This window comes from Heliconius melpomene, chromosome 17 (assembly GCF_056956725.1).
Source record: "Heliconius melpomene rosina isolate 202511_hmr_F chromosome 17, ASM5695672v1, whole genome shotgun sequence".
In the NCBI taxonomy this organism is placed as follows: Eukaryota; Metazoa; Arthropoda; class Insecta; order Lepidoptera; family Nymphalidae; genus Heliconius; species Heliconius melpomene.
Genome location: NC_140405.1, coordinates 12,711,704 through 12,734,754, shown reverse-complemented (window position 1 = coordinate 12,734,754; position 23,051 = coordinate 12,711,704). Strand labels below are relative to the sequence as shown.

Here is a 23,051-nt window from a genome sequence, read left to right as displayed (position 1 = left end):
AATAACTGTTACATTATAAGTTATTGTAAAATAAATAGAGTTTAAGCTCGGGTTCGCTTCGTTTTAAAATAGTTTTATTAGTGGAATTGTGTGGCTTTAAATCTTATGAGTGGAAACATTTCTCTCTCTCTCTTTCCCATTTTTCCACTTTTCACCTATTTTCAACAATTTATAAGTGGATTGGCGTAATTCACGCTGCACTTTGTTTTACCAAATTGGGATAATAATAATAAAATATTAATAAATTTAATAAAGAGAACATTTTCCTAGTTGTCACGAGACTCATGTGAATTAAGATTTGAGAATGAGGTACTTCTTGACAAAAAAATTAAACAGAAAAAGAGAAGAACTAAAACACAAATATACTAACCCATCAGCGCCCACCATAGTCTCCTTAGCTGTCACCCCATTGTAGTGCACGCGGTTCTCCACCTCACCGTCCATCAGGTAATCAGTCATCACAAAATTGACCATCTCCCTGTTCAAATGTCGCCTTAAATATCTAATGTCCCTCAATTTTACTACACTAGCGTTATTATTTGGACTATGTCGGATTTTCTCGTTGGCAAGCTTCACTTCTTCATTGTCACAATTGATAGAACCTAGCAGGAGAAGGAGGAGAACTGGTGTCCGTAACATTCTCCTCCAAGTCACGTTTATTGCTGACTTTTTCTTGGCTTTCGGTGATTTCAGTTCCATCGCTGATCTGGAACAAGAGATATGATAGTTGTTATTTGTATAGATGGTTGTTTAAATGTCAAGATACTCGCTGCTCTAATTTTGAGACATTCCACCACGCAATACGCAATGTCTCGATTTTGGGCGGAAAGCATAGGTTTTTTGGTAGTGTTTCTGGTCTCCGTCCCATGGCCTCTTTGCTACGTCAAAGCAGGAAAATGAAAATAGTCAATTCCTCCGAGTGGGTATCGAACACACAACGGATTATCTAGATTCTTAATTTACATACATGTCAAACTGATAACCTCCTTTTTTTAATGTCGGTTAGAAACGTCTGTAAGCCTTAAGACGGACTCGATACCAATATTATGTATTAGCATATCATGTTTTGATGAAGTTACGGATTTTCGTTATCTGTTACACTTATCGAAGTAAGAAGTCAAGGTTATCGATTTTTATTACATAATTTTGTATACATATATGTGTGTTCCGAATTAAATGGTTTTTTTGTCTGTAGTCTACATCTCCGTTAATACGGTTACGGAACCCTAAAAAGGAACTTTTTTGGACTTTTTACTATTCCAGCTTGGAACTAATCGTAAAGTTTATTTTATTTAACATAAGCTTATTTTTTTATGAACTTGAGGTTAATGCTATTAGCCCTACTGGCTTTTACAGCGACACCGGTAGGGCAGGAAAGGGGATATTGTGTCCCTGAAAAATTTGCAAGCTCTATTTGGCGAAGCGGTAAGCCCGGCTGGTCATAAAGAAAGAGAAACTAAAGAACAGAAAAGAAATTAAAACTAAAGAACTACTTAAAAGAAATACTTTTATAGTAACGTATCTATATAGAAATTGAACAATGCTAAGTTTTGGTATTTTTAAATATACATAGAATAATAAATTTACATATAATATATTAATAAATTTAAATAAAATAGTAAATATTGTAATAGCGACATAGCACAGTTGATCTTGATACAAGATAGTTATAAGTTTCAGTCGGGCTCAGATATTAAATAAATTATTTTAATTTCCTTGCTCCGCTAAAATAGTGCGGCGTTGAATTCCGCTAAACAATCCCCGCCACACATCGCCTATATAGGCTATATATACAATTAAATCTGTTGTTAAAAATATTTTATCTATCGACAATAAGTGGGCTATAGTAACTATCTTATCGTTGACGTGTAAAAGATTACGTTACTGTTGCGTTAGATGAGAAAATGTTTTTTAACTACATTAAAAGGAAAAAAGCAGTGAATTTTCATCTTCTAGAATAAAAACTCTTGAGATGTTCCTTAGTAGTTATTGTTTAACCCATCTACCGCAAATAGGAGGATAGGCTTAAGGAACCTAGTGTTAAGACACTGCGTTCCCCTAAAGGGGCATTCCGTGTTGATTGACGTAACTCAACGCTGAGCTTTTTCTCGTTAGCAGAGTGAAAAAATGAAAATATTAAACATTTCATTTCATTGAATGGTAATCAAACCTACAACCATCGCGTTTACTATCGCAAACTCGTACCACTGCGTCACAGTGCCTCTACATACATTCCTTCCTTTGATCACGCGACACTCAAAATGGCCTTCAATAATATTACGTGGAATATTATCAGGTGACTAATTAAATATATATTGCATTACTAATTTTATAATAATTTTTGTTATCTCTACATCTCTCATTCATGAGGCCGTCTTGGCAAAGTGACAGCCTCTTAATGTAAACGTGATGGCCGTGCGTTCGATTCGCGTGAGAGGGAATGATTATATTTAATTTTTTTGATAGTTAGCTGAGGTAAAGGAAAACTCGGCATCGGAGTAGCATGCATGGTGCAGAGTATCTTGAGAACCACAACCAAGATATATAAACAACTTTTCCCCATATAATAGGGTAGGCAGTGTTTGACATTGACATTTGGAGAGCCAACACTCTGTTATCCACATATTGCTAATTTTATAGTTAGTTTAATTGGCGGAACTCTACGCTTCGTTTTGTCTATCAGTGCAAGGCGGAGAAATGAAAATAATTTAAATATAACAATTCTCCTAGTGTCTATAGAACCCACGACCAATGCGGTTAAAATCAGGCACTGCTACTGTACCACGACGTAACACTGTACAAAAATAGATAATTTCTAATATTCTAAGATTTGTACCTGCGTCATTATGATTCACTATTTCTCGCAACAAACATGCTATACGCTTAGTACAAATAATAATATAATTGATAATAATTTCCTCTTAAAGCGAGTAAACAAATTAAAATATTTGTATTTAAATATTAAAAAAGAAATGTTTATATTAGGGCAGGCCAAGGGAACCTGGAAAACTAATGTAGAACTCTTCTCCCGGGTGAAGAATCGAAAATATTAAATATTTCATTCCCACGAGTTAGAATAGAAAATGGCAATTATTTTTTGTAGATAGATTAAAAAAGTAGCTGCATTTCGTTGTATAAACAGAACTTGTTACCTTAAATTGATTCTACGAGTACCACTTAACCTATTCAGTGTAATGATTTTGTTTAAAACAACCGTGACTATAACAAATTGTAATTTTTACTGAGATTTTTCTTCTAAAGAACTTAATTACAAATCTATAATTAAACACAAGGTTAACGTTTACTTTATAAGAAACTTTGACTTTTCAAGAGCCGCGGCGTTGAGCGCCGCCACTTTAAATGCAATATTTTAAATTTGGTGGGAATGGAGTGTATTAACACTAAGATCCTGTTGCCTGCGAGCCATGCGAGATACAGGTGAACAAAAAAGTATTAATAGATTCTATTGACGGTGTTAGTCGGTAAGTTTGAACCCACTTCTGCCATTTCTGCGCTCTGGTAGACAAGGCGTAGGGTTCAGTTCCCCTTCCCGACATCCAATGTACCGAATTGCTTGGAAAGTGGAGAACGGAGTGCAGACACTAGGTTCCCTCAGCCTACCTGCCTATTGCACCCTGTAGAGCTATATGAAGGATACAGAACCAACAAAACAGGTGAATAAAAATACTATATAATCTATTTTTATTAACGATATCCTTTATATTATTGTCGTGCTTTGTTCTAATGTGTATCGAACCCTCAACCATCGATGTTTTATTATAACTGAGCTATAAGCACGTCTTTTATATAAACATATAAGTACATATATTTTAACCTAATTATTTAGCCTTTGCCCATTTAAAAGACAATACATATAATGCAATTCAATCATAATGTCCATTCAATGAAATTACGAAAGATTTACTACGTTTTAATTTTATATACATATAGGGGGTTACAGGGTTCATTCCCGTTTGAGGTACATTTTAATTATCACGTTTGCATAGTACCTACTATCAACACAAACGCGGCTACGCCTGCTTAATGAGTTTATTATATTATAGTCAAATTATACAAAATGTATAAGTAACTTAAAACCTGTGTGTTGTTCTGGCGTATAAGATGTTTTAAAAGTGTGTAAAGTTTCATCTAAATCCGTTCAGTAGTTTTTGCGTGAAAGTGGTACAAACATCAATCATCACAAACTTTCACATTTATAATATTAGTAGGACTTATTGATTTAAGACCTGGGATGGAACAGGACCGATATCTATTAGAAAAAGCAATTTCTAAGCTAAAATTTTATAAGACAATTATTTTTTATGTAAGAACAACCACCATTACATTTCTTTTTATATAATATGAGATTCATTAAAATAAAAACAATGAAATAAACAATATTCATTCTATAAGCTAATTTTGTTTAGCTTCACACTGTATCCCGCAGATAGCAGAATAGTTAGAGGGAACCTGGGAACCTAATATACAATCCGTTCCGCCGAATTCTGCAGATATTGCGTGTTGAGCGGCGGAATGCCGCGCTTTGCCTCTACCAGAACAAAAAAAATCATTTCCCCGACTGGGAATCGAACCCACAATATGTCGAGTTTACGATCGCACGCTTGTGCCCCTGTGCCATGAATGGCATCAGCTTTTATAATAATAATAATAATAAATACTATTTATAAAAAAAACAAACCATCAATAAAATATTATTTATAATCTGCGATCCTCTCATACAATTGACAGCGCGAGCGGCACTCAGTCGAGTGCATAGATAATAAACACCTTCATTTACACTGGCCAATTGAATTTGACATTTGGTTGTATTTTTTTTAAATTAGTATACCACAGACAAATAATATTTTACTAAATAAAATAATTGTATTTTTTATACCTTCACGCTTCAGTATTCCGTAAATATAAGGTAGGGTAGGTTCCGACAGGGTAGAGGGCGCCTAGTATTAAGACGTTCCGTTCCATACTTTCCGCCTAATTTTCATAATGGCTGAATTGAATAAAGAATGTCTTGATTAATTTCACGCTATATCCCAAAAGTGCTGTGCCATTATATTACAACGGCTTCTTTACCTAGTCTTGCCTGTGTCTCTGTCTTGAATTTAGATTCTTTCTGTCGATTTATAATTATTTAAAAAAAGGACAAGAGTTCAATTCTCAAAAAAAAAACGACTTATTTTTATCCTCCACGCTGTATTCCACACAAAGTACACAGGAGTACACAGGGGGAACCTATTATAGTGTTAAGCAAATTCGTTCCTTATTTTTCGCCGAATTTTCGAGACATTGTGTGATCATAGGAACTCAACGCCGTACTCTGTCTTGTTACCAGAGCTAAGAAATTAAATCATTAAATATTTCTCTGTTTACAGTCTCTTGCTGAGACAGGCATGTACCACAGCGCCACGGCTGCCTCAAGAGCCTCACCTCAAAAAACTCAATTATACAATGAAATTTCTAATAACTAAAAACTATAGAACTTTTGTTTAATTAACGTCAATTATATATAAATTTTATAATTTTCCTTCTTTACAAGTTACCTATTACATGTTAATTACCTCATTAGTGTGAGCATAATATATTTATAACTTAAAATAATGGAAACTACAATGTGCATATCTCACTTGAAATAAAAATGACCAAACTGACAAATGCAGTTTCATCACGTTGTTTCCCGGATATAGCAGAGGCGGAGGAACCTAGGGAACCTAGTGTTAAACATACAGTTGCCCATAGACCGTCGCGTCTAAAGTCGCACGGTGTGCCACTGAGCCAAAGAAACAAATATATAGCTTCATGCTGTATCCCGCACACAGCAGGGTAGGCGAAGAGAACCTAGTGTTATGACACTCAGGTCTCCGCTCGATTCAAAAAGTTTCATTTTAGTGGCATATCTAACATATAAAAAATCTCTCTTTCCAAATAGAAATTATTTTTAATTTGAAAGGTTACCAAATGTATTATTTAAATTTTTTTATATACCATATGCAACAGGTTAGGTATAGGAAACCAATTGTTAAGACACTGTTCCCCATTCTCCGCCGAATTCTCCCCGATAGGAATCGAAGCCACTACCTCTCGGGTTTACAGTCGCACGCTTGTGGCGTGCGCCACGACTGGCCTTAAGAGTATTTTGGTTTATTCTATAAAAGTAACCAAAATATTTTGTTCGTTTATAATTATTTTCCTTTACATATAAGAGTAAGTGGGTATCCTAGTGTTACACTCTGTAATTTATTTATTTATTTTAATTTTAATTTATTTTCAGGTAACTTCAAAACATTCCTCGGTAAGACAGAACTCAAGACGCACTTTGCCCTAAAGAATAACGTAATATGACGTAATAAACTTTAATAGTGTTATTAAAATTAAAATACAGGTAAGGAAGGCCGTGGGTACAAATCCTATATAATATAAACAAATGTTTTTTTTTATCTCCATATACAAATATAATATGCAAATAAAATGATAAAGGCCGACCGTCCTATCGAGTTAATTTTATTTCTGAAGGGATTATTTTTATTTAGTTTTTTCTTTTCCTTATTTTTTAGGATTTTTTTTTGTTATGTTTTCATCATTTATGTAAGTGTGGCAGAACTTAAAACCGCGCTGTCTTGTAAATACAGTGAAAAAAAAACAAATAAATAATTTTATAATAAGATTTTTATTATCTGTAATATAATATTACATGTTTTATTTTTCTTTTTATTTTCAGTATAATTGTCTGTCCTAGGACTAAACACATAAAATCTAATTATATAAATTATTTACATATAGATTTTTTTATTATTCATAAATATTTAATAATCCAAGGATTACATGAAAATGATAAATTTAAATTATATGTTATTTTTTTTACCGCTAAGTGTGGAATATCACTTTCAAAATGCTAACAACATAATATGTTGTAACAAGAGTATAAGAAATTCGACGTAGCTTGATGAGAACGTGTGGCTAAGTGGTCAGAGAGCTCGGACGGTTTCCAAAACGCGCGGGTTCAAAACCCGCTACGTTAAAAAAAATCTACGTTTTAAATATTATTTTTCATAAGTGTGGAATGGCATGCCCAATCATTGCAACATTTCGTGTTGTATGGCGGGACTCAACGCCGCAGTTTCTCTAATTACTAGAGCGTAGAAATTAAATCAATGCGTACCCCCACGTGAGTATGGAAACCCTGAACTTCGTGTTTACAAAATTAAATATTAATTGTTTTATTTTAACTCTTTAATATAAATACATTTCTGACATAGTAACATGCAAAATAATTTAAATAAAATTTTAAATGTGCATATTTAATTTATTTTTATCTTTTTGCTTATTTAGTATACTCGTACATACGTACGTATTACATTCAAGTTGTGGCGTTGAGTTTCGCCACTCGACGACGCAATGTCTCGAATTCGGGACAACGGAGGAAAGAGAAGAATGGAGTGTGTTAACACTACCCTGCTATATGCAAGACGTGAAGGTTATTGACGTATTACTTAGTATTAAGACAAAATTAAGTTATTTGTATGTATGACATATTTGTGGGTTCATTTTTCTTTGAAAGAAAGTTCGTAAACTGAGAATACAGTGACTAAGATGTTCGTTTATTCAGCCTATTTCACAAATAATCATAAAATATTGTATTTAAAAAAAAATCGAATAATGTAATAAAACAATGTTTACTTGGACTTTTTTTTAGTTTCACGCTGTGTCCCGCACATAGCAGGTTAGACAGAACCTGGGAACCTGGTGTCAAAACACTCCTTATCTTATACTTCCTCTACCCCCAACTTTCCGCTGAATTCTCGAAATATTGGCTGATGAATGGCGGTACTCAACACTACGCTTTGCCTCGTTACTAGTAGCAAATTAATTTCAATATGAAAAAAAGCTAAATGGTATTTTGGTCTTAGATGTAAATAAAACAGTATGTTTGAGGATTTTATCATTTTATATGCAAATGTAAAATGTGGAGAAGAGATTACACAAATATCAATAGAATACATATTTTTAAAAAATCCATTAATGCTAAATGAATACTAAATTAAAATTTTTGGTTATAGTAGGTGTTTATTAATACTTTTTTTTTATAACTTAACCTTTACAGAAAAAAATTACAACATAATTGCACCAAATTTTATATGCCAATTATTTCATTGACTTTCTGTCAATTATGTGTAAATTAAAAAAAAAATTCAATGGCTGTACACCATGTGTCCTTAGTGCATGCTGCATTGAAACGTAGTAAAAAAAGTTACCTTTCCACAATTCAGCTTACACAGTCCACTTTTGAACACAAAAATCACATAAACGCACAAACACTTGTTTAATCAATGTTTTTTATATATAAAATTAAAAGTTTTAAAGTATGTTATGTCAGTAATGTAAGTAAAATCGTATTTTTGGCGCGATGTTCCCGCGTAATTTGGACATACGTCCACTCTGACCGAGAGCTGAGCTGGTACTGCCGAAAGCCGAATGCCAGCGTGGTCATCGTATGATCGCGATTGAAAAAAAACTGCTTTCGCCCGATTTTCTTACCTGTTTCTTTAGAGTTGTATCTATAGATTATCTGTTGTTACGTATCAATAAATTATATTTTTTAAGATTAGCTTCACGGTGTATCCCGCGTAACGCAGAGTAGGCAGAGGGAACCTAGTGTTAAAAGACTACGTTCCCCACGCACTGTGCAACTTAACGCCGCGCCGAGGATTTTAAAATAATCTATTCCAACGTGTGGGAATCAAACCCACAACCGGCGTGTTTATAGTAAAACACTGCCGCTGCGCTACGACCGACACGACGCGACGTCCTCAATGAATTATGAATAGTACTAATTTATTATTGTTTTTACTTTGCATTTCGCGCATATACCAAGATTGCATAGAGGTTTCATCATACACCGTGACGCTGAAAAAATATTTTAGAATCTGGGAACCTAAATTAACACTTACGTCCCACACTTTCGGAATTCTTGAGGCATTGTGTGTTGAGTCACGAAACGCAACGCCGCGCTTTACCTCGTTACCGCAGTGAAGAAATTCCATTCCATTCAGCTTCACGCTGTATCCCGCACACAATAGGGTAGGCAGAGAGAACCTAGTGTTAAGACACTCCGTTCCCCACTTTCTGCCGAATTCTGGAAGCATTGCGTGTTGAGAGGCAGAACTCAACGCCGCAAATTGAATGTTTCATAATCAAGGAATGGAACCCACAACTGTCGCGTTTACAGCGAGACGCTGCACCTGTGCCCCTGCGCCACGACGACCTCATATAACGTTACATAATTTATCAACCAAATATATATATAGTACTATCTCTTTCTGCTCTGATAAATAAGATAAGGACACCAATATACATGTATATCTGTTCAATAAATTAACAGGAACTTGTCAGGCACTTGTGAAATATTCCCTAAATGGGAATGTATCTATTAGGTAAATTTTAATCGCCAGTTACAAGTAATAAGTATAACTAGAAGTTCTATAGTAACAGTATGTTTTAATATTATTGTCTGATCATTAAAAAAGACAGCGCGGCGTTGAGTTCCGCAATTCAGGAGGTAACCCTGACCGATACAGTGGATTACGTCGAAACGATTAACGTGATATAATATATCTAGCTTATATGCTTCCACGATATTATGGGCTTTCCAACACCAAAACAACCTGTAGTTCCCGAGATTATGGCATTCAACCAAACAAACTCTAGAATATTAGAATAGATAATGATATTCTTCTATTCTTACCAAAGCTGGTTAGACGACTACATATTTGTAATGCGTGGGATACTGCAAGTCAGTGACCCAATTCGCGAAGCCTAGAACTGAGATGCTATAGTAATGCAGTTGGATATTGTCTGTTTATAAACGTAATGGCCGTGTATTCGATCCCATGTCGGGGGAATAAAGGAATTATGCTTGAAAAGTATTTAGATTACTAAGGCAATACCAGTTATAATACCGATGTCTAAACCAAGTTCAAAAAAAGTAAGTTATTGGTGATGTGTGATATATTCAAAATTTTATAATTTTTAGTATGATGATCTGTTTCTAAAGATTTAAAAAAAAATCGAAATTAAATAAAGAAGAATTTCGAAATTTTTCGTAAAGTAAACTTCATAGGAAACTTATCTTTTTCCATCAGTTATATTTAAATAACTTAAATAACAGTCCAATTTTTATGAAAATCGGGTCAATAGTTTTTTATTTACGAATTTTTGGAAGGGGCCATCTTTTTTATCTTGAGGGAATCTTTTTCGGGTACTTAGTGTAGGTATACCTAAAATGGGACTTATGTTTGAAATCGGTTAAATTTTTAATTATTTTTTCACGTCATTGTTGTAAATTCCAAATCTTTTTAAAAAAAAATTATGAAATCGTACAAAAGAATGACGTATATCCCCAAAAAGAATGAATGAGTAAGAAAAGTAACTTGCTTATAGATTAACAAATAATAATTTACCTTATTCCTTACTTTATAGTCTACACTCTATAGCCCAGTAGCCACAGCACAAGGACTATCGAACACAAAAGATAGTTCAATTCAAAGCACTAGTTCCCGAGATTGGCACGTTCAACCAAACAAACTCTTTAGTTTTATAATATTAGTATAGATGCATGGTGTTAGCAAAATGCTAATTAAACCATTGGTAATAAAAAACTGAGTAGAAAGCTAGCTACGCTATTGGTATCTAGTTGAGCTAGTTCTTACAAAGAAAAATAGGTTTATACACTAAAAAAGTTGTAAGTTTACAGTATATGTATCTATGTATATATGAGGTCCTCGCGGCGCAGCGGCACAAGGGTGTGACTGTAACGCGACGGTTGTGGGTTCGATTCCCACTTGAGGAAGTGAAATATTTATTTAAATTTATATTAATTTCTTTGCTCTGGTGTCGAAGCAAAGCAAGGAGTTGAGTTCCTCCACTCAAAACGCAATGTGTCGGAGTGTTTTAGCACCAGGCTCCCTCTGCCTACCCTGCTATGCGCGGAACAGCGTGAACCTGATAAACAAGAAATGATTTTCCAAAATATCCACGCGGACGAGAAAAACGCGTCTTGAAGTCCACGCTAGACTACTAATCTATATATATAAAATCGAAAGGTCACTCACTCATCACGAGATCTCAGAAACTACATGTGCTAGGAATCTCAAAATTTGCATAGGAGTTACTTATAGGACGTAGGTGCTCACTAAGACGGGAATTTGCAATATTCGATTTCTAAGGGGTTGTTTTTGGGGTTGAAAGTTTGTATTAAACTTCGTTACTACAAATGCTAGGAGTCTGAAATTTTGCATAGACGTCACTAGGACGTAGTCATGGAGACAGAAATTAATAATAACATAGTTCACGCGGGTGACACCGCGAGCGGGCCGCTAGTAATTATATAAAATCGAAAGGTCACTCACTCATCACGAAATCTCAGAAAGTACATGTGCTGGGAATCTGAAATTTTGCATAGGAGTTACTTATAGGACGTAGGCGCTCGCTAAGACGGGAATATGCAATATTCGACTTCTAAAGGGTTGTTTTTGGGGTTGATAGTTTGTATGAAACTTCGTTACTACAAATGCTAGGAGTCTCAAATTTTGCATGGACGTCACTTATAGGACGTAGGTACTCATGGAGACAGTAATTAATAATAACGTAGTTCACGCGGGCGAAGCCGCGGGCGGGCCGCTAGTAAAATATAAAGAGTAAAACCCAAAAGAAACTTATAGAATACGTTCGTCGCGTATCCGCAACATGTGCGCTACAAGACATCTGTTTATGCAAAACAATGGGTCGACGGACGTGTTCTGAGAAATACCACTTGGACACAGTCAGCTGGCGGGATAGTCCGGGTTCGGTGTCCAGATGTAGTAAAAAGGCATAATTAAAAATATAGGCCAACTTAAAATACCTGTCAATTACCTAGGTACCTACCTATATTGTACCTACATGTCGTCTCGAAAAGTGCATGGATATCCTACCCATATATCGAGAATTACCGAACCGATTTTAAAGAGTATACCGACTACGCAATGCCTCCAGACTTCGGCAGAAAGTGGGGAACGGAGTCTTTTAACACTAGGTTCCCTCTGCCTACCCTGCTGCGAGCGGGATACAGCGTGAAGCTGATTTTTTGATTTTGATTTTAAAGAGACTTGGGTTGCTCAATGATTTGGAATACACATAATTTAAATCAGACTTATAGTTACTAAGAGCTGTGTAGACAAACATACAAACATACGAAAGACACACATATGAACATATGCTTAAAGTTAGAAGACTAAATAGATTATCACACTCAAATATTACTCAATTTCAACATATATTTATAATTAGACATGTCAAACTGATAATCTTCATTTTTGAAGTTGGTTAATAAAATTAGTAAATAATTTACACAGACAAAATTTGTTGTTTTTTTTTGAGGGATGTAGAGAGAAAACTAAAGAATATTATGATATACATAATATAATGAAATGATCAATAAGATCAAGATTTTCTTTATCTACTCTGCTATATGCGGGATACAGCGTGAAGATAAAAAAATATACTATATGCACTAAAAATTCTTAGTAAATAATTTCCCCTAAATTGAATACCAACCAGTCAAACATGTTCCAAACTAAGAGTCAACGAATAGCATCACTATCATTATTCTTTGTTCTTTAATCTACCGTTAAGAACATCAAATACAAATAATAACTATTAAATAATGGAGTGCACCCTAACTGAAAATCGAACCTGCGGCCCTTTTTAAATATATTATGATAAAAAGTTGTACCCATACGAGTATATCTATTACAATAGGATTAACTGTCTATTGAAATAGCTTTTGAATAATATCTATTCTAATATTATAAAGCTGATGAGTCTGTTTGGTTGAACGCGCTAATCTCAGGAACTGCTGGTTCGAATCAAAAAAATATGATGTATTGGACAGTCCAATATCTAGAAAAGCTATACACTACGTTAGTCGAGGCCGTCGTAGTGCAGGGGCTCAAGCGAGGGAATAACTCCTCGTATATGAAACATGGTGACCACCGGAATTCAAAGCCGCAGTTTGTCGTAATTAAATTAATTTAGAATTTACCGTCGTGGCTTGGTGGAGTGGATTTGACGGAATGCACTGGTTATGAATTTCCACCCTATTTCGCTCATTGCAAGGTAGGCAGAGAGAACCTAATGTTAGGATAGTCCGAAATGAAAATACTTCATTTCTCCGAGCGAGAATCGAACCCATAATCATCGAGAAATGAAATATTTAATTTTGATTTACTCGCCACGGCGATAAATTCGAAATTCATCTAATTAACGACGCTCTAATTGTTCTATTTTTGTTCATTTTGATTCATTATCTTTAAAAATGTATATTTAGGATTCCGCTGTGCAAAATTAAAATTTGATAACTAGTATTTACACGCGGCTCCTCACGTAGGTCAAATGAAAATAGCCATTCCTTGTGTATCCACTGACACATTCTAAGTGCCCGAAGTAACCGTGACCGCAGGTACAGCGGGTTACATAGAAACGAATAACGTAAGGAAAACCTCTTCGATTCTACTTATTTTATCCCATTTGCTATTTTCTATTTTTATCCTATTTCCTATATCCTATTTTCATGTTAAAATATTTTTACAAGCACAACGTTCAGTTCTTCCATTAAAAGAACGCTAAGCTAGGGTGGTTCCCTTTACTTCCCCGTTAAAATATGCGCGATACAGAGTGAAGGTAAAAAAACAAATAAAGTGACCGTCCATTCTTTTCTTTAAAATTTTAAATAAATAACTAAAATTTTGAGAAACGATTAAGTATTTACTTAGGAAGCCTGAAGTGGTGTGACAAAATGACTACCTGGGCGGTCTCGTGTGTAAAACATATGAGGAATTTTAATTACTAAAAGTAATTCTTAATTACTAATCTATAATATTATCTATTATACATGACGCAAAAATGTTATTTTCTCTTTTTTCTAAAATTCTGCGGACGTCCAATCAAAACAATGCTTAGCAGTAACTTAACGGAGTATATACAATAGCTTGAAAATTGGATGATGCGTTAGGAACGGAGAGTATTAACACTAGATACCCTTTGCCTGCCTTGCTATACATAAGATATTCTCCATATGAGTCATTGGTTAAAGGACATCACGTCAAAGCTAAGCAGACGATTTAACAATCAATTTATATTTAATATCGCTTAAGATTTATTTAAAATAGGGTTTTTTATTATTTACTTTCTCACGATATTGTTACCTGTATGTAAATTTGCTTGGCTTATTGGTACGGTGTTAGCGGGTTCAATTTTTTTTTGTACTGACGCTGTACGCATAGCATGATAGACAGAGGGTGCCTATGGAACCTAAGACATTCCATTTATCACGCACGTTGCGTTTACATGTTAAATAGCGGCACTCAACGCCGTGCTTTTGCCTCAAAATCCCTCCGACGGGGGATCTTGGGTGTAGGGGAGGGGGCCGCGTGGTCCGCGCCCAACCCCGAATAGTCCTGTGCTCACCCCAGAAATGTTACTAATAATTTGCGCTGAGAAATTCATTAAAACCTTTACCTTTTTCTTTATATCTGTTCAAAGATAAAGTCCAGGCCCCCTCAAAAAATACGAGATAGATACGCCCACGCCGACAACCATCGTGGTTAGAGTGCCTTGAATTGATCCTACTACTCACGTTTCTTTTATACTTATAACTAATAAGAGACCATAAGAGTTTCAATACTGAACACTACGCAGTAGCCAAAAATAAAAGTAGGTTGGTGTCAATCAGCACATATTAAAAATAACGACACTTTCAAAATACATTTTTTTAAGATTACTCTTATGATCGACGCTAAAAAGAAATTTCTGAATATTTTTCCGTCTCTGGTGAAGTAGTAAGTCGCGGAGAAGGCGGAGGAAGCATCTTAACACTAGGCTCCCAAGTTCCCTCGACCTACTCTGCTAGGTGCGGAACACGGTGTGAAGCTAAAATAATATAGGTATATGAATTACTTGAAGCTAGCAGCTAAATGCTGTAAGAAAGTAAAGAAGAGGGAACCTAGTATTAATCCCCACTTTCCGTCCAATTTAGCTTTCCAATAGGCTTTGGTGCCAGAGGGAAGATATGAGAATATAAATAAATAATAATTTATGCCCTCTGGTGGCAATCGAAGCCATTACCGTTGCGTTTACAGTCGTACGTTTTTGCCCCTGCGCCACGGCGGCCAGAATAACCGTATTATACTAAAAATACTTAAAGAATAGAAAAAAAGAAGAAAAAAAAATGCTGAAACAGTTAAAAACAATATTTTGTTATGTCTGTACACGTTTTACGAATTAAAAGGCGGAAATCCATCTTCATTACTAAGATATGAAAAAATATATTTTTTTCATAAGCTATGAATTATTATGTACCTACCTATTTGTAGCATCACCTTTTTTACCATTAGTTTTTTCTTTTTTTGTTTTTTTAGCTTCTTGCTTTATCCTAGAAGTGTAGCCAGAACGAGACAGAGAGAGAGAGAGCGGAGTGCCAAGCGCTGTCTCTCTGTCTCTCTGTCTCGGCATACCTCTTTCACCTCGGTCACAGTCATCAACGTCGTAATACATCCAACTTCTCATGCTTTTTACGTGCATACGGATGTATCTAGAGGTATTTCCCAGGGTTGGGCTTGGTGTCCTGTAGTTTACATGGCTTGACAAGGTGGCACGAAAATTACGATTATTTATTTATAGTTTTAATCGCTTTTCAAATTCTAAATAGGTAATTAGTACAAAAATCCCACCTTTCTTGACCTTAGCGTTAGATACAATTTACAAGACAAATAATTAACAAAAAATAATTAAAATAAAAAATATTATGAAATGGTTTATGTTAATTTCCCCATTCTTTAACATCGCATGAGGGGGACCTGATGGATTGACGATCTGGTCAAGGTTATAAGAAGCCGCTAGATCAAGGCAGCTGCGGAACTGATCGGCGTGGAGATCCTTGAGGGAGGCCAATATTCAGCGGTGGGTGTAGAAACATTGATGTATGAAATTTTGTCAAATGAAACAAAAAAAAATTTTACTTGTACAAGACGCACAAATGCGATACAAATTATATAGCATTATAAAATATATATCACACATACCTTATTCCAAGCAAAAGTTTTCGCTACCACCTGTCTCTACATCTATTTAAAACTCATTCTTATATTCACTTTTATTAAAGTTCATTTTAATTTAAACCTTTATAACAGTCCGATTTTAGCAAAACTATAAATTAACTTTATATTTGAGGCCATCGTGAAGCAGTGGTACGACGTGTGACTGTAAATACGACGGCAGTGGGGTTCGATTTCCACTTGGGGGAATGAATTATTTAATATTTTCATTTCCTCGCTCTGATAACGAAGCAAACACCGTGCGGTGTTGAGTTCAACACGCAATGTTTCAAATATCATGCCACCTTAAGCTAAGGCTGTAATTAAAATAAATTAATGATATAATTAAGAAAAAAACTAAGACAGTTAAGTTTGATTTATTTTTTGTTTTGAGCTATTTTTATGAATTTTCACATACATATATAGACTACACTGCCATCTAGTAGCAAGTAGCATACATAAAATGATTAATTATTTTCACATAATAGCAGAGCTGTCTGTTAAAAAAACGTTTATAAACTACTATTACTTGCAAATAAAATTACAAATCAATAAAAATAATCTTGAAAATATTTTTAAATAATACTAAACTGAATTAGATATAATTTTAATGTGAAAATTACATTTCCAATAAAGAAAAAACGAAATGCTCGTTGAAAAAAATTAATTAAAAACCTCTGTTATGTATACTTTATGTTACAAATTAACAAGAAACTAATTCATTAAAATAAAATAAATTAAATGCAATTTTAATAAGAAAACAAATATATTTTATATAATAATAACATTTGGATATAAATGCATTAACGAAACGCAGCCCTAATTCGGGGCCACATGACAGTCGCCGCCAACCAGATTTAAGGAAGACCAAATTTAATACATGTAGATCTTTGGGGCCTCATCTTTTAAAATAAAGCAGCATAATAAATAAAAGTGAAGTATTATTTCAATTCTAGGCGCAAACAAATAAACATTTTGCAATGGTTCCTTAAAATATTTAGAAATATTGATTTAAAAGCTCCCGTGTCATGAGACTCTAAGCTTATGTAACATATTTTTTCTCAAAATAACTGTACGATCAGTGATAACTAGTGTTTACTATCGTAAAGGTAAGTATATATTATTTATAACTAACATATTAACAGTTTTAATAAATAACCTTCATTTCTACCACATATGTTTGACGCAACCTCAATTTTTATCTTGTCTCAGTTTTCAATGTTGTACCGATAATTTATTGTTTTTGTTAAATATTTGTATCACTTCACACAGTGTTATTCGGTCGATTTTTATGTCATTGTATCAATAAGTGGCATTTATGTTTTAAGTTACTTTTAAATTTTGCTTAGAAATGCAAAGAGTTTTTATGTAACTTGAAATATGTTGACTCTTTTTTGTTAAATAATATTTTTTTTATAATAAAATAGCGAATATTATCTGTTTTTTAAATGCACTCTTTAATACTAATACTATTGAATAATACAGTATTATCTTTTATTAACATAACTAACAATAACAGTATTTCTTATATTTAATTTATAAATGAAAATTTCTACAATATTTAATTAATTTAGGACACAAGTATATAATTAATAATAAAGCTAATGGTATTCCAATAAATTAACTTTTTATTTAGAAAAAATATATTGTTTTGTTGCATTTTGATTTGACTAAACTTTTATTTAGCAGAGTTTATTAACTTATAAGATTTTTCAATTTTACTACATTTTTATAGTAGGTTCTAACAATCAAATTATTAAATTGACTAATTGCATAATATAAAAATATACCAAAAAATGTGAAAACATAACAAGAAACAAAAAATGTTTAAAAAAACTGTGTTACGCTTTTACTGCAAGGCAGGGCAGGCATAGGGAACCTTGTGTCAATACACTCAATTCCTTACCTTCCATACAATTTTTGAGACATGTTTCATTTGTAATTAAAATTACTTATCAAATAAATTTAACTTTATAAAAAAGTCTATAACAAATTTGGGCTACATCCTATTGATAACAAATGTAATTTGGTTTTAATCTCAAAAACCAATGGTTTAAAAAGTCACTTTGAATGAGTGCATAAAAATGCTCTTCAATTTAATATACATAGCTTATATTTATATTAAATTGAAGTGCATTTTTATCTGTTGCTATAAATAGAAAGTGTAGAAATAAAGTATTTATTTCATTTTAACTTTTAAACATTCTTTGGCCGTAGTGGTGCAGCAGAAGAAGTTTGCAATTGTAATGTGACAGGGTTTGATTCAAACTGGAGGAAATGTAGATTTGGAGATCGCCAAGTGGGAATGGAACCCACAACTATTGTATTTACAGCTGTATGCTTGTACTCCTGCGTTATGATGTCCTCAATTTAAAACATAGTAACAGTCATAAAGCAACATATTTCAAATAACAAATTTGATAATATTACTGCATTATAAAATATTACATATATGAATCATATTAACGCAAACATGACATAATGGCTTATCTAATCATACTATGTACATATATGTATGTATAAACAAATAATTGTCAATTCATTTGATAAATGATAGCCTTATATCTATTAGCTTCACATAGCCTAGTGTTAAGTAATGTAACCTAACAGTGGTTTGTATTGTAGGAAATTTGAATATAATAATTATGATGTGCGGGAATCAAACCTACATTCATTGTGTTTACTGAGTCACAATGGACTTAAAAAAGTTTAATTACATATCTCAGTTTTTTTTTGTGAATTCGTAATTGTGTTGAAGTAATTTTTATAAGTTTTAATATTTTTTTTCTAAAAATAATAGATGAAAGACAGTTTAATATAATATTAATTCACAATCGCAACATTGAGTTACGCCACTATACATACACTGGGTGTCCCCATTAAGACGTTTCTTACATTCCGCCGAATTCTGAAGGCATTACGTGTTGAGTGACGAAATTCAACGCCGCACTTTGCCTCGACGCCAGAGTGAAGAATTTCGTTTCCTCGATTGGGAATCCAACCCAAAACCTTTTGCGTTTATAGTCGCACATTTATACCCCTGCGCCACACAGATTATAAATTACAACTCTTATCTAGCGCCATGCCTCTCTGATAAGATAAGATACAAAGGCATGACGTTGAAATTGCAAATATGTTGTAATGTAAAACGATTGTCACATTTTGTGGCTGTAAACGAGATGGTTGTAGATTCGACTCCCATTCTGGTAGGCGGCGTCGAGTTTCGTCAATTGACACGTAATATCTCTAAAATTGGGCGGAGCGTGAAGAACGGAGTATCTTACGCTTTCTCTATATTTAATACACTGCATTAATTAAAAAAATGAGTGAATTAAAATGTGACATAGTCCATATCTTTTGTTGGGTACATTTGTTTACATTACTTTAGTTTAAATAGAGATAATTTAAAATGAGACTTATGTGTTTTAATGTTTCTATAAAATTTTATGTATTATAAAAAAAATGTTGTCCCTGCGCCGCGACTTCTATATTTTTCTTAATATTTATATCTTTACGAGTAATTATCATTTTTTTAGCTTCACACTGTATCCTGCACATAGCAACGTAGGCAGGGGGAGCCTGGGAACCTAATGTTAAGACACCCCGTTCTGATTAGGACACTTACGATCCTCACTTACCGCTGAATTCTGAAGTGGCGCAACAAAATATAAAAAATAAATATTAATTAATATTGAAATCGGGTTTCTTATTCACACATTTTTCATAACTAGACTGAAATAGGACTGAACATAACGTACATGACCATTAAATAATGAACATTCCATGATGTAGGAACCCAAAATTATTATAAACATTTTCCTTTTAATTGTCCTAACTAATAAAAAAATCTGCGAAATCTCCAATATGTTTTTTTTTTATTTTCAGAGTGAAAACGAAAAACAATGTTGCGACGCTGCTCTAAACACTTGCAGACGATATACCGGAGGCAGAGCCAAGGCCTTCGGTTTAGGTCTACAGAGGTGCCCAAGATCTGTGGCGCTGTGGCTCCAGGGACCAAACTCCTGAAGCCCAGAGTCCTGGCTGCCCATCATCAGGTTGCCACCATCCACTTTACCAACCCTCTTCAAGCAGAACAGGATGTAATGACTCCGGGATTCCCCGATTCCGTTTCAGAAGGAGATGTCAAATTAGACAAAAAAGTTGGAGACGCTGTAGCAGCTGACGAAGTGGTGTTAGAAATAGAAACAGACAAAACAGCCATACCCGTAATGGCGCCTGATAATGGTATTATTAAAGAACTGTATGTCCAAGATGGTGACACAGTGAAGGCTGGTCAGAAGTTATTCAGACTTGAAATAACTAGTGGTGCTCCAACTAAAAAAGAAGCGCCAGTTGAGAAGAAGGCTGATGCTCCACCACCAGCTGCAGCTGCGCCACCTCCACCTCCTCCACCATCAGCTGCCGCTCCACCTCCACCTCCTCTCCCACAAGCTGCTCCTCCACCTCAAGCTCCCCCCAAACCTGCATCCCCTCCCCCTGCAGCTCCCGTCTCCTCAATACCAATAGCTGCCATCCGACATGCGCAAGCAATCGAAACTGCCTCAGTGAAAGTCCCTCCAGCGGACTATAGCAAAGAAATAGTGGGCACCCGCAGTGAACAGCGAGTCAAAATGAATCGTATGCGACAACGCATCGCCGAAAGGCTAAAGGAAGCTCAAAACACTAACGCCTTGTTGACTACCTTCAATGAAGTAGACATGAGCCACATAATGGCCTTTAGGAAGAAGCATTTGGACGCTTTCACCAAGAAATTTGGCGTTAAGTTGGGCTTGATGTCGCCATTTGTGAAAGCTGCCGCCAATGCTCTTATGGATCAGCCGGTGGTAAACGCCGTAATCGATGGCAACGAAATTGTGTACAGAGATTACGTTGACATATCAGTAGCTGTGGCTACTCCTAAAGGATTAGTAGTCCCAGTTATTAGAAACGTCCAAACTATGTCCTACGCGGATATCGAACTAACAGTCGCTGGCTTAGCAGATAAAGCGAGACAGGGCAGATTAACAATCGAGGAGATGGATGGTGGTACCTTCACGATAAGCAATGGCGGCGTTTTTGGTTCTTTATTAGGGACACCCATAGTAAATCCACCACAATCAGGTATTTTGGGTATGCATGGAATATTCGAGAGGCCAATCGCATTGAATGGCCAAGTTGTGATCAGACCGATGATGTATGTAGCTTTAACTTACGATCACCGATTGATAGACGGGCGTGAAGCTGTTCTCTTCCTTAGGAAGATTAAGGAGGGTGTGGAAGATCCGGCCACAATCGTTGCTGGCCTGTAAATAATCACCAGATTAAGATTTTAATCATTAAATGATTATTGTCATCGTCAATTTAACGATTTCGATCATCAATTTATGATTATAATCACAGGTGATGAGCTTGTTAGTAGATGGTGATGATTTTTTTTTGTTCATATTTATTCACGTCCACATGTTTTGTTCGTGTCGCGTTGTATTATTTATCATGTTATTAAGAAAATAATAATATAATTAAAGTACATTTCCTCTATGAAGATCGTAGTTTGTGTTTGTTTTAATACCCTTTTTTTATTTAGACAATAAAAAATATTGAGTTGTTTCTTTAAATTGATCTTGACAATTGAATTTTAAGTTATAACATAATTGTGTTCAATTCATAAACAAACGAAATCTTAATTTGAATTTTTACTCGTAATTTAATTGGGTTCAATTTCTACACAGAAATGTTAATGAATGAAATATTTTCATTACTTCACTTCACACAGGCAAAGGGCGGCGTTGAGTCCCGCCACTCAACACGCAATACCTCTAGAATATGGAAAAAATGGGGAACGTAGTATCATAATACTAGGTTGTCTCTGTCTGCTTGCTCTGTATTGTGCGGGATACAGCGTGAAGCTAAAAAAAAACCATAATAAAAATCTATAAGATTAGATAGCGATTATTAAATGATAAAAATGCCTAAACACTACATACGTTCCGCATAACTCTACCTAATTTTCGAGTCTGCGTGTTGATCAGTGGAACTCAATGCCGTACAAAAGTAACAAAATTAAAAAATGCAGGAAGCGAGATAATGAAAGTAATTCATGCCCCACAACTCTGTGCCACGACCCTCTGGAGTTACTAGAACAGAGTATTTTAACATTATGTTTTACGTAATTTGTTAACTTAATCAAAATTTTACGGAAATGACGTATTATGTGACTACATCTCACGTAATAACAAACGAATCGATTCTTTAAACACGCCGTTTCACGTAAAAAAAAAATTCAAAATGGCGTTGCCATGGCAACCAATTTTATACACAATTGTCACAAAAAGTCATGACAATTTTAAAATGATAGCTAAAAATATTGTTTTAAATTAAAAATAACTAAAAAATTGTGATAAGCTTATTTGTGTTACACGAAGTTATTTAAAAGTTAAGTGTTTCTTAATTTTTTTTATAGAAGATGTCGATTTAAGTGATTAAAGGTGAGTTGTCTTATGAATAAATAAATTAGGTCTAAAGAAAATAAATAATCAATAGAATAGTGTTAGTACGTTGACTTTAGTATACAAGAAGTGCTCATTTTAATCATGCTGTATAATTTTTATAAAGAATTTCTATATGATAATTTGACATATATTATATATTGAACCTTAGTGACCCACTTTATAAAATATACTAAAATAAATTATTTTTACTACAGTACTCTATCTCCTCTTTTCTTTCATACATAACTCCTTACTTATCTTCTCGTAATTCGATATTAGGTCATGCTTTTTATCTTCATTAATTACTATCTTCAAATGCATTTAGATAAGTCGCAAATTAGACTGTTTTACTATTTTAATCGGAGTAGGCAAAGCGTTGAGTTACGCCACTCAATAATGGGAACAGTTTCTCGGATTCTCT

At 34.3% G+C, this 23,051-nt stretch overlaps 2 protein-coding genes across 5 annotated transcripts in view; one reads left to right on the top strand and one right to left on the bottom strand.

Moving 5' to 3' along the window:
- LOC146530367 (uncharacterized) overlaps positions 1 to 8,487 on the bottom strand; it is a 66,627-nt gene extending 58,140 nt beyond the window's left edge. For all 3 annotated transcript variants that reach the window (XM_085200932.1, XM_085200934.1, XM_085200933.1), the window contains exons 1-2: positions 8,268 to 8,487; positions 371 to 706 (exon numbers count right to left, since the gene is read on the bottom strand). In XM_085200932.1, the coding sequence (XP_085057058.1) occupies positions 371 to 699 (329 nt within the window). In that variant the 5' untranslated portion in view covers positions 700 to 706; positions 8,268 to 8,487. The remainder of the gene's footprint in view (positions 1 to 370; positions 707 to 8,267) is intronic.
- Positions 8,488 to 16,949: 8,462 nt separating this feature from the next.
- Positions 16,950 to 21,691, top strand: LOC146530366 (dihydrolipoyllysine-residue succinyltransferase component of 2-oxoglutarate dehydrogenase complex, mitochondrial-like). Of its 2 annotated transcripts, none has more exons than XM_085200930.1 (2): positions 16,950 to 17,075; positions 20,028 to 21,691. In XM_085200930.1, exon 2 carries the CDS (start codon positions 20,045 to 20,047, stop codon positions 21,449 to 21,451), a length of 1,407 nt encoding a protein of 468 aa, XP_085057056.1. In that variant the 5' UTR covers positions 16,950 to 17,075; positions 20,028 to 20,044; the 3' UTR covers positions 21,452 to 21,691. The 2 variants fall into 2 exon arrangements, with proteins under 2 accessions (XP_085057056.1, XP_085057055.1); XM_085200929.1 differs by having other exon boundaries at positions 16,964 to 17,251.
- Positions 21,692 to 23,051: the final 1,360 nt, after the last annotated feature.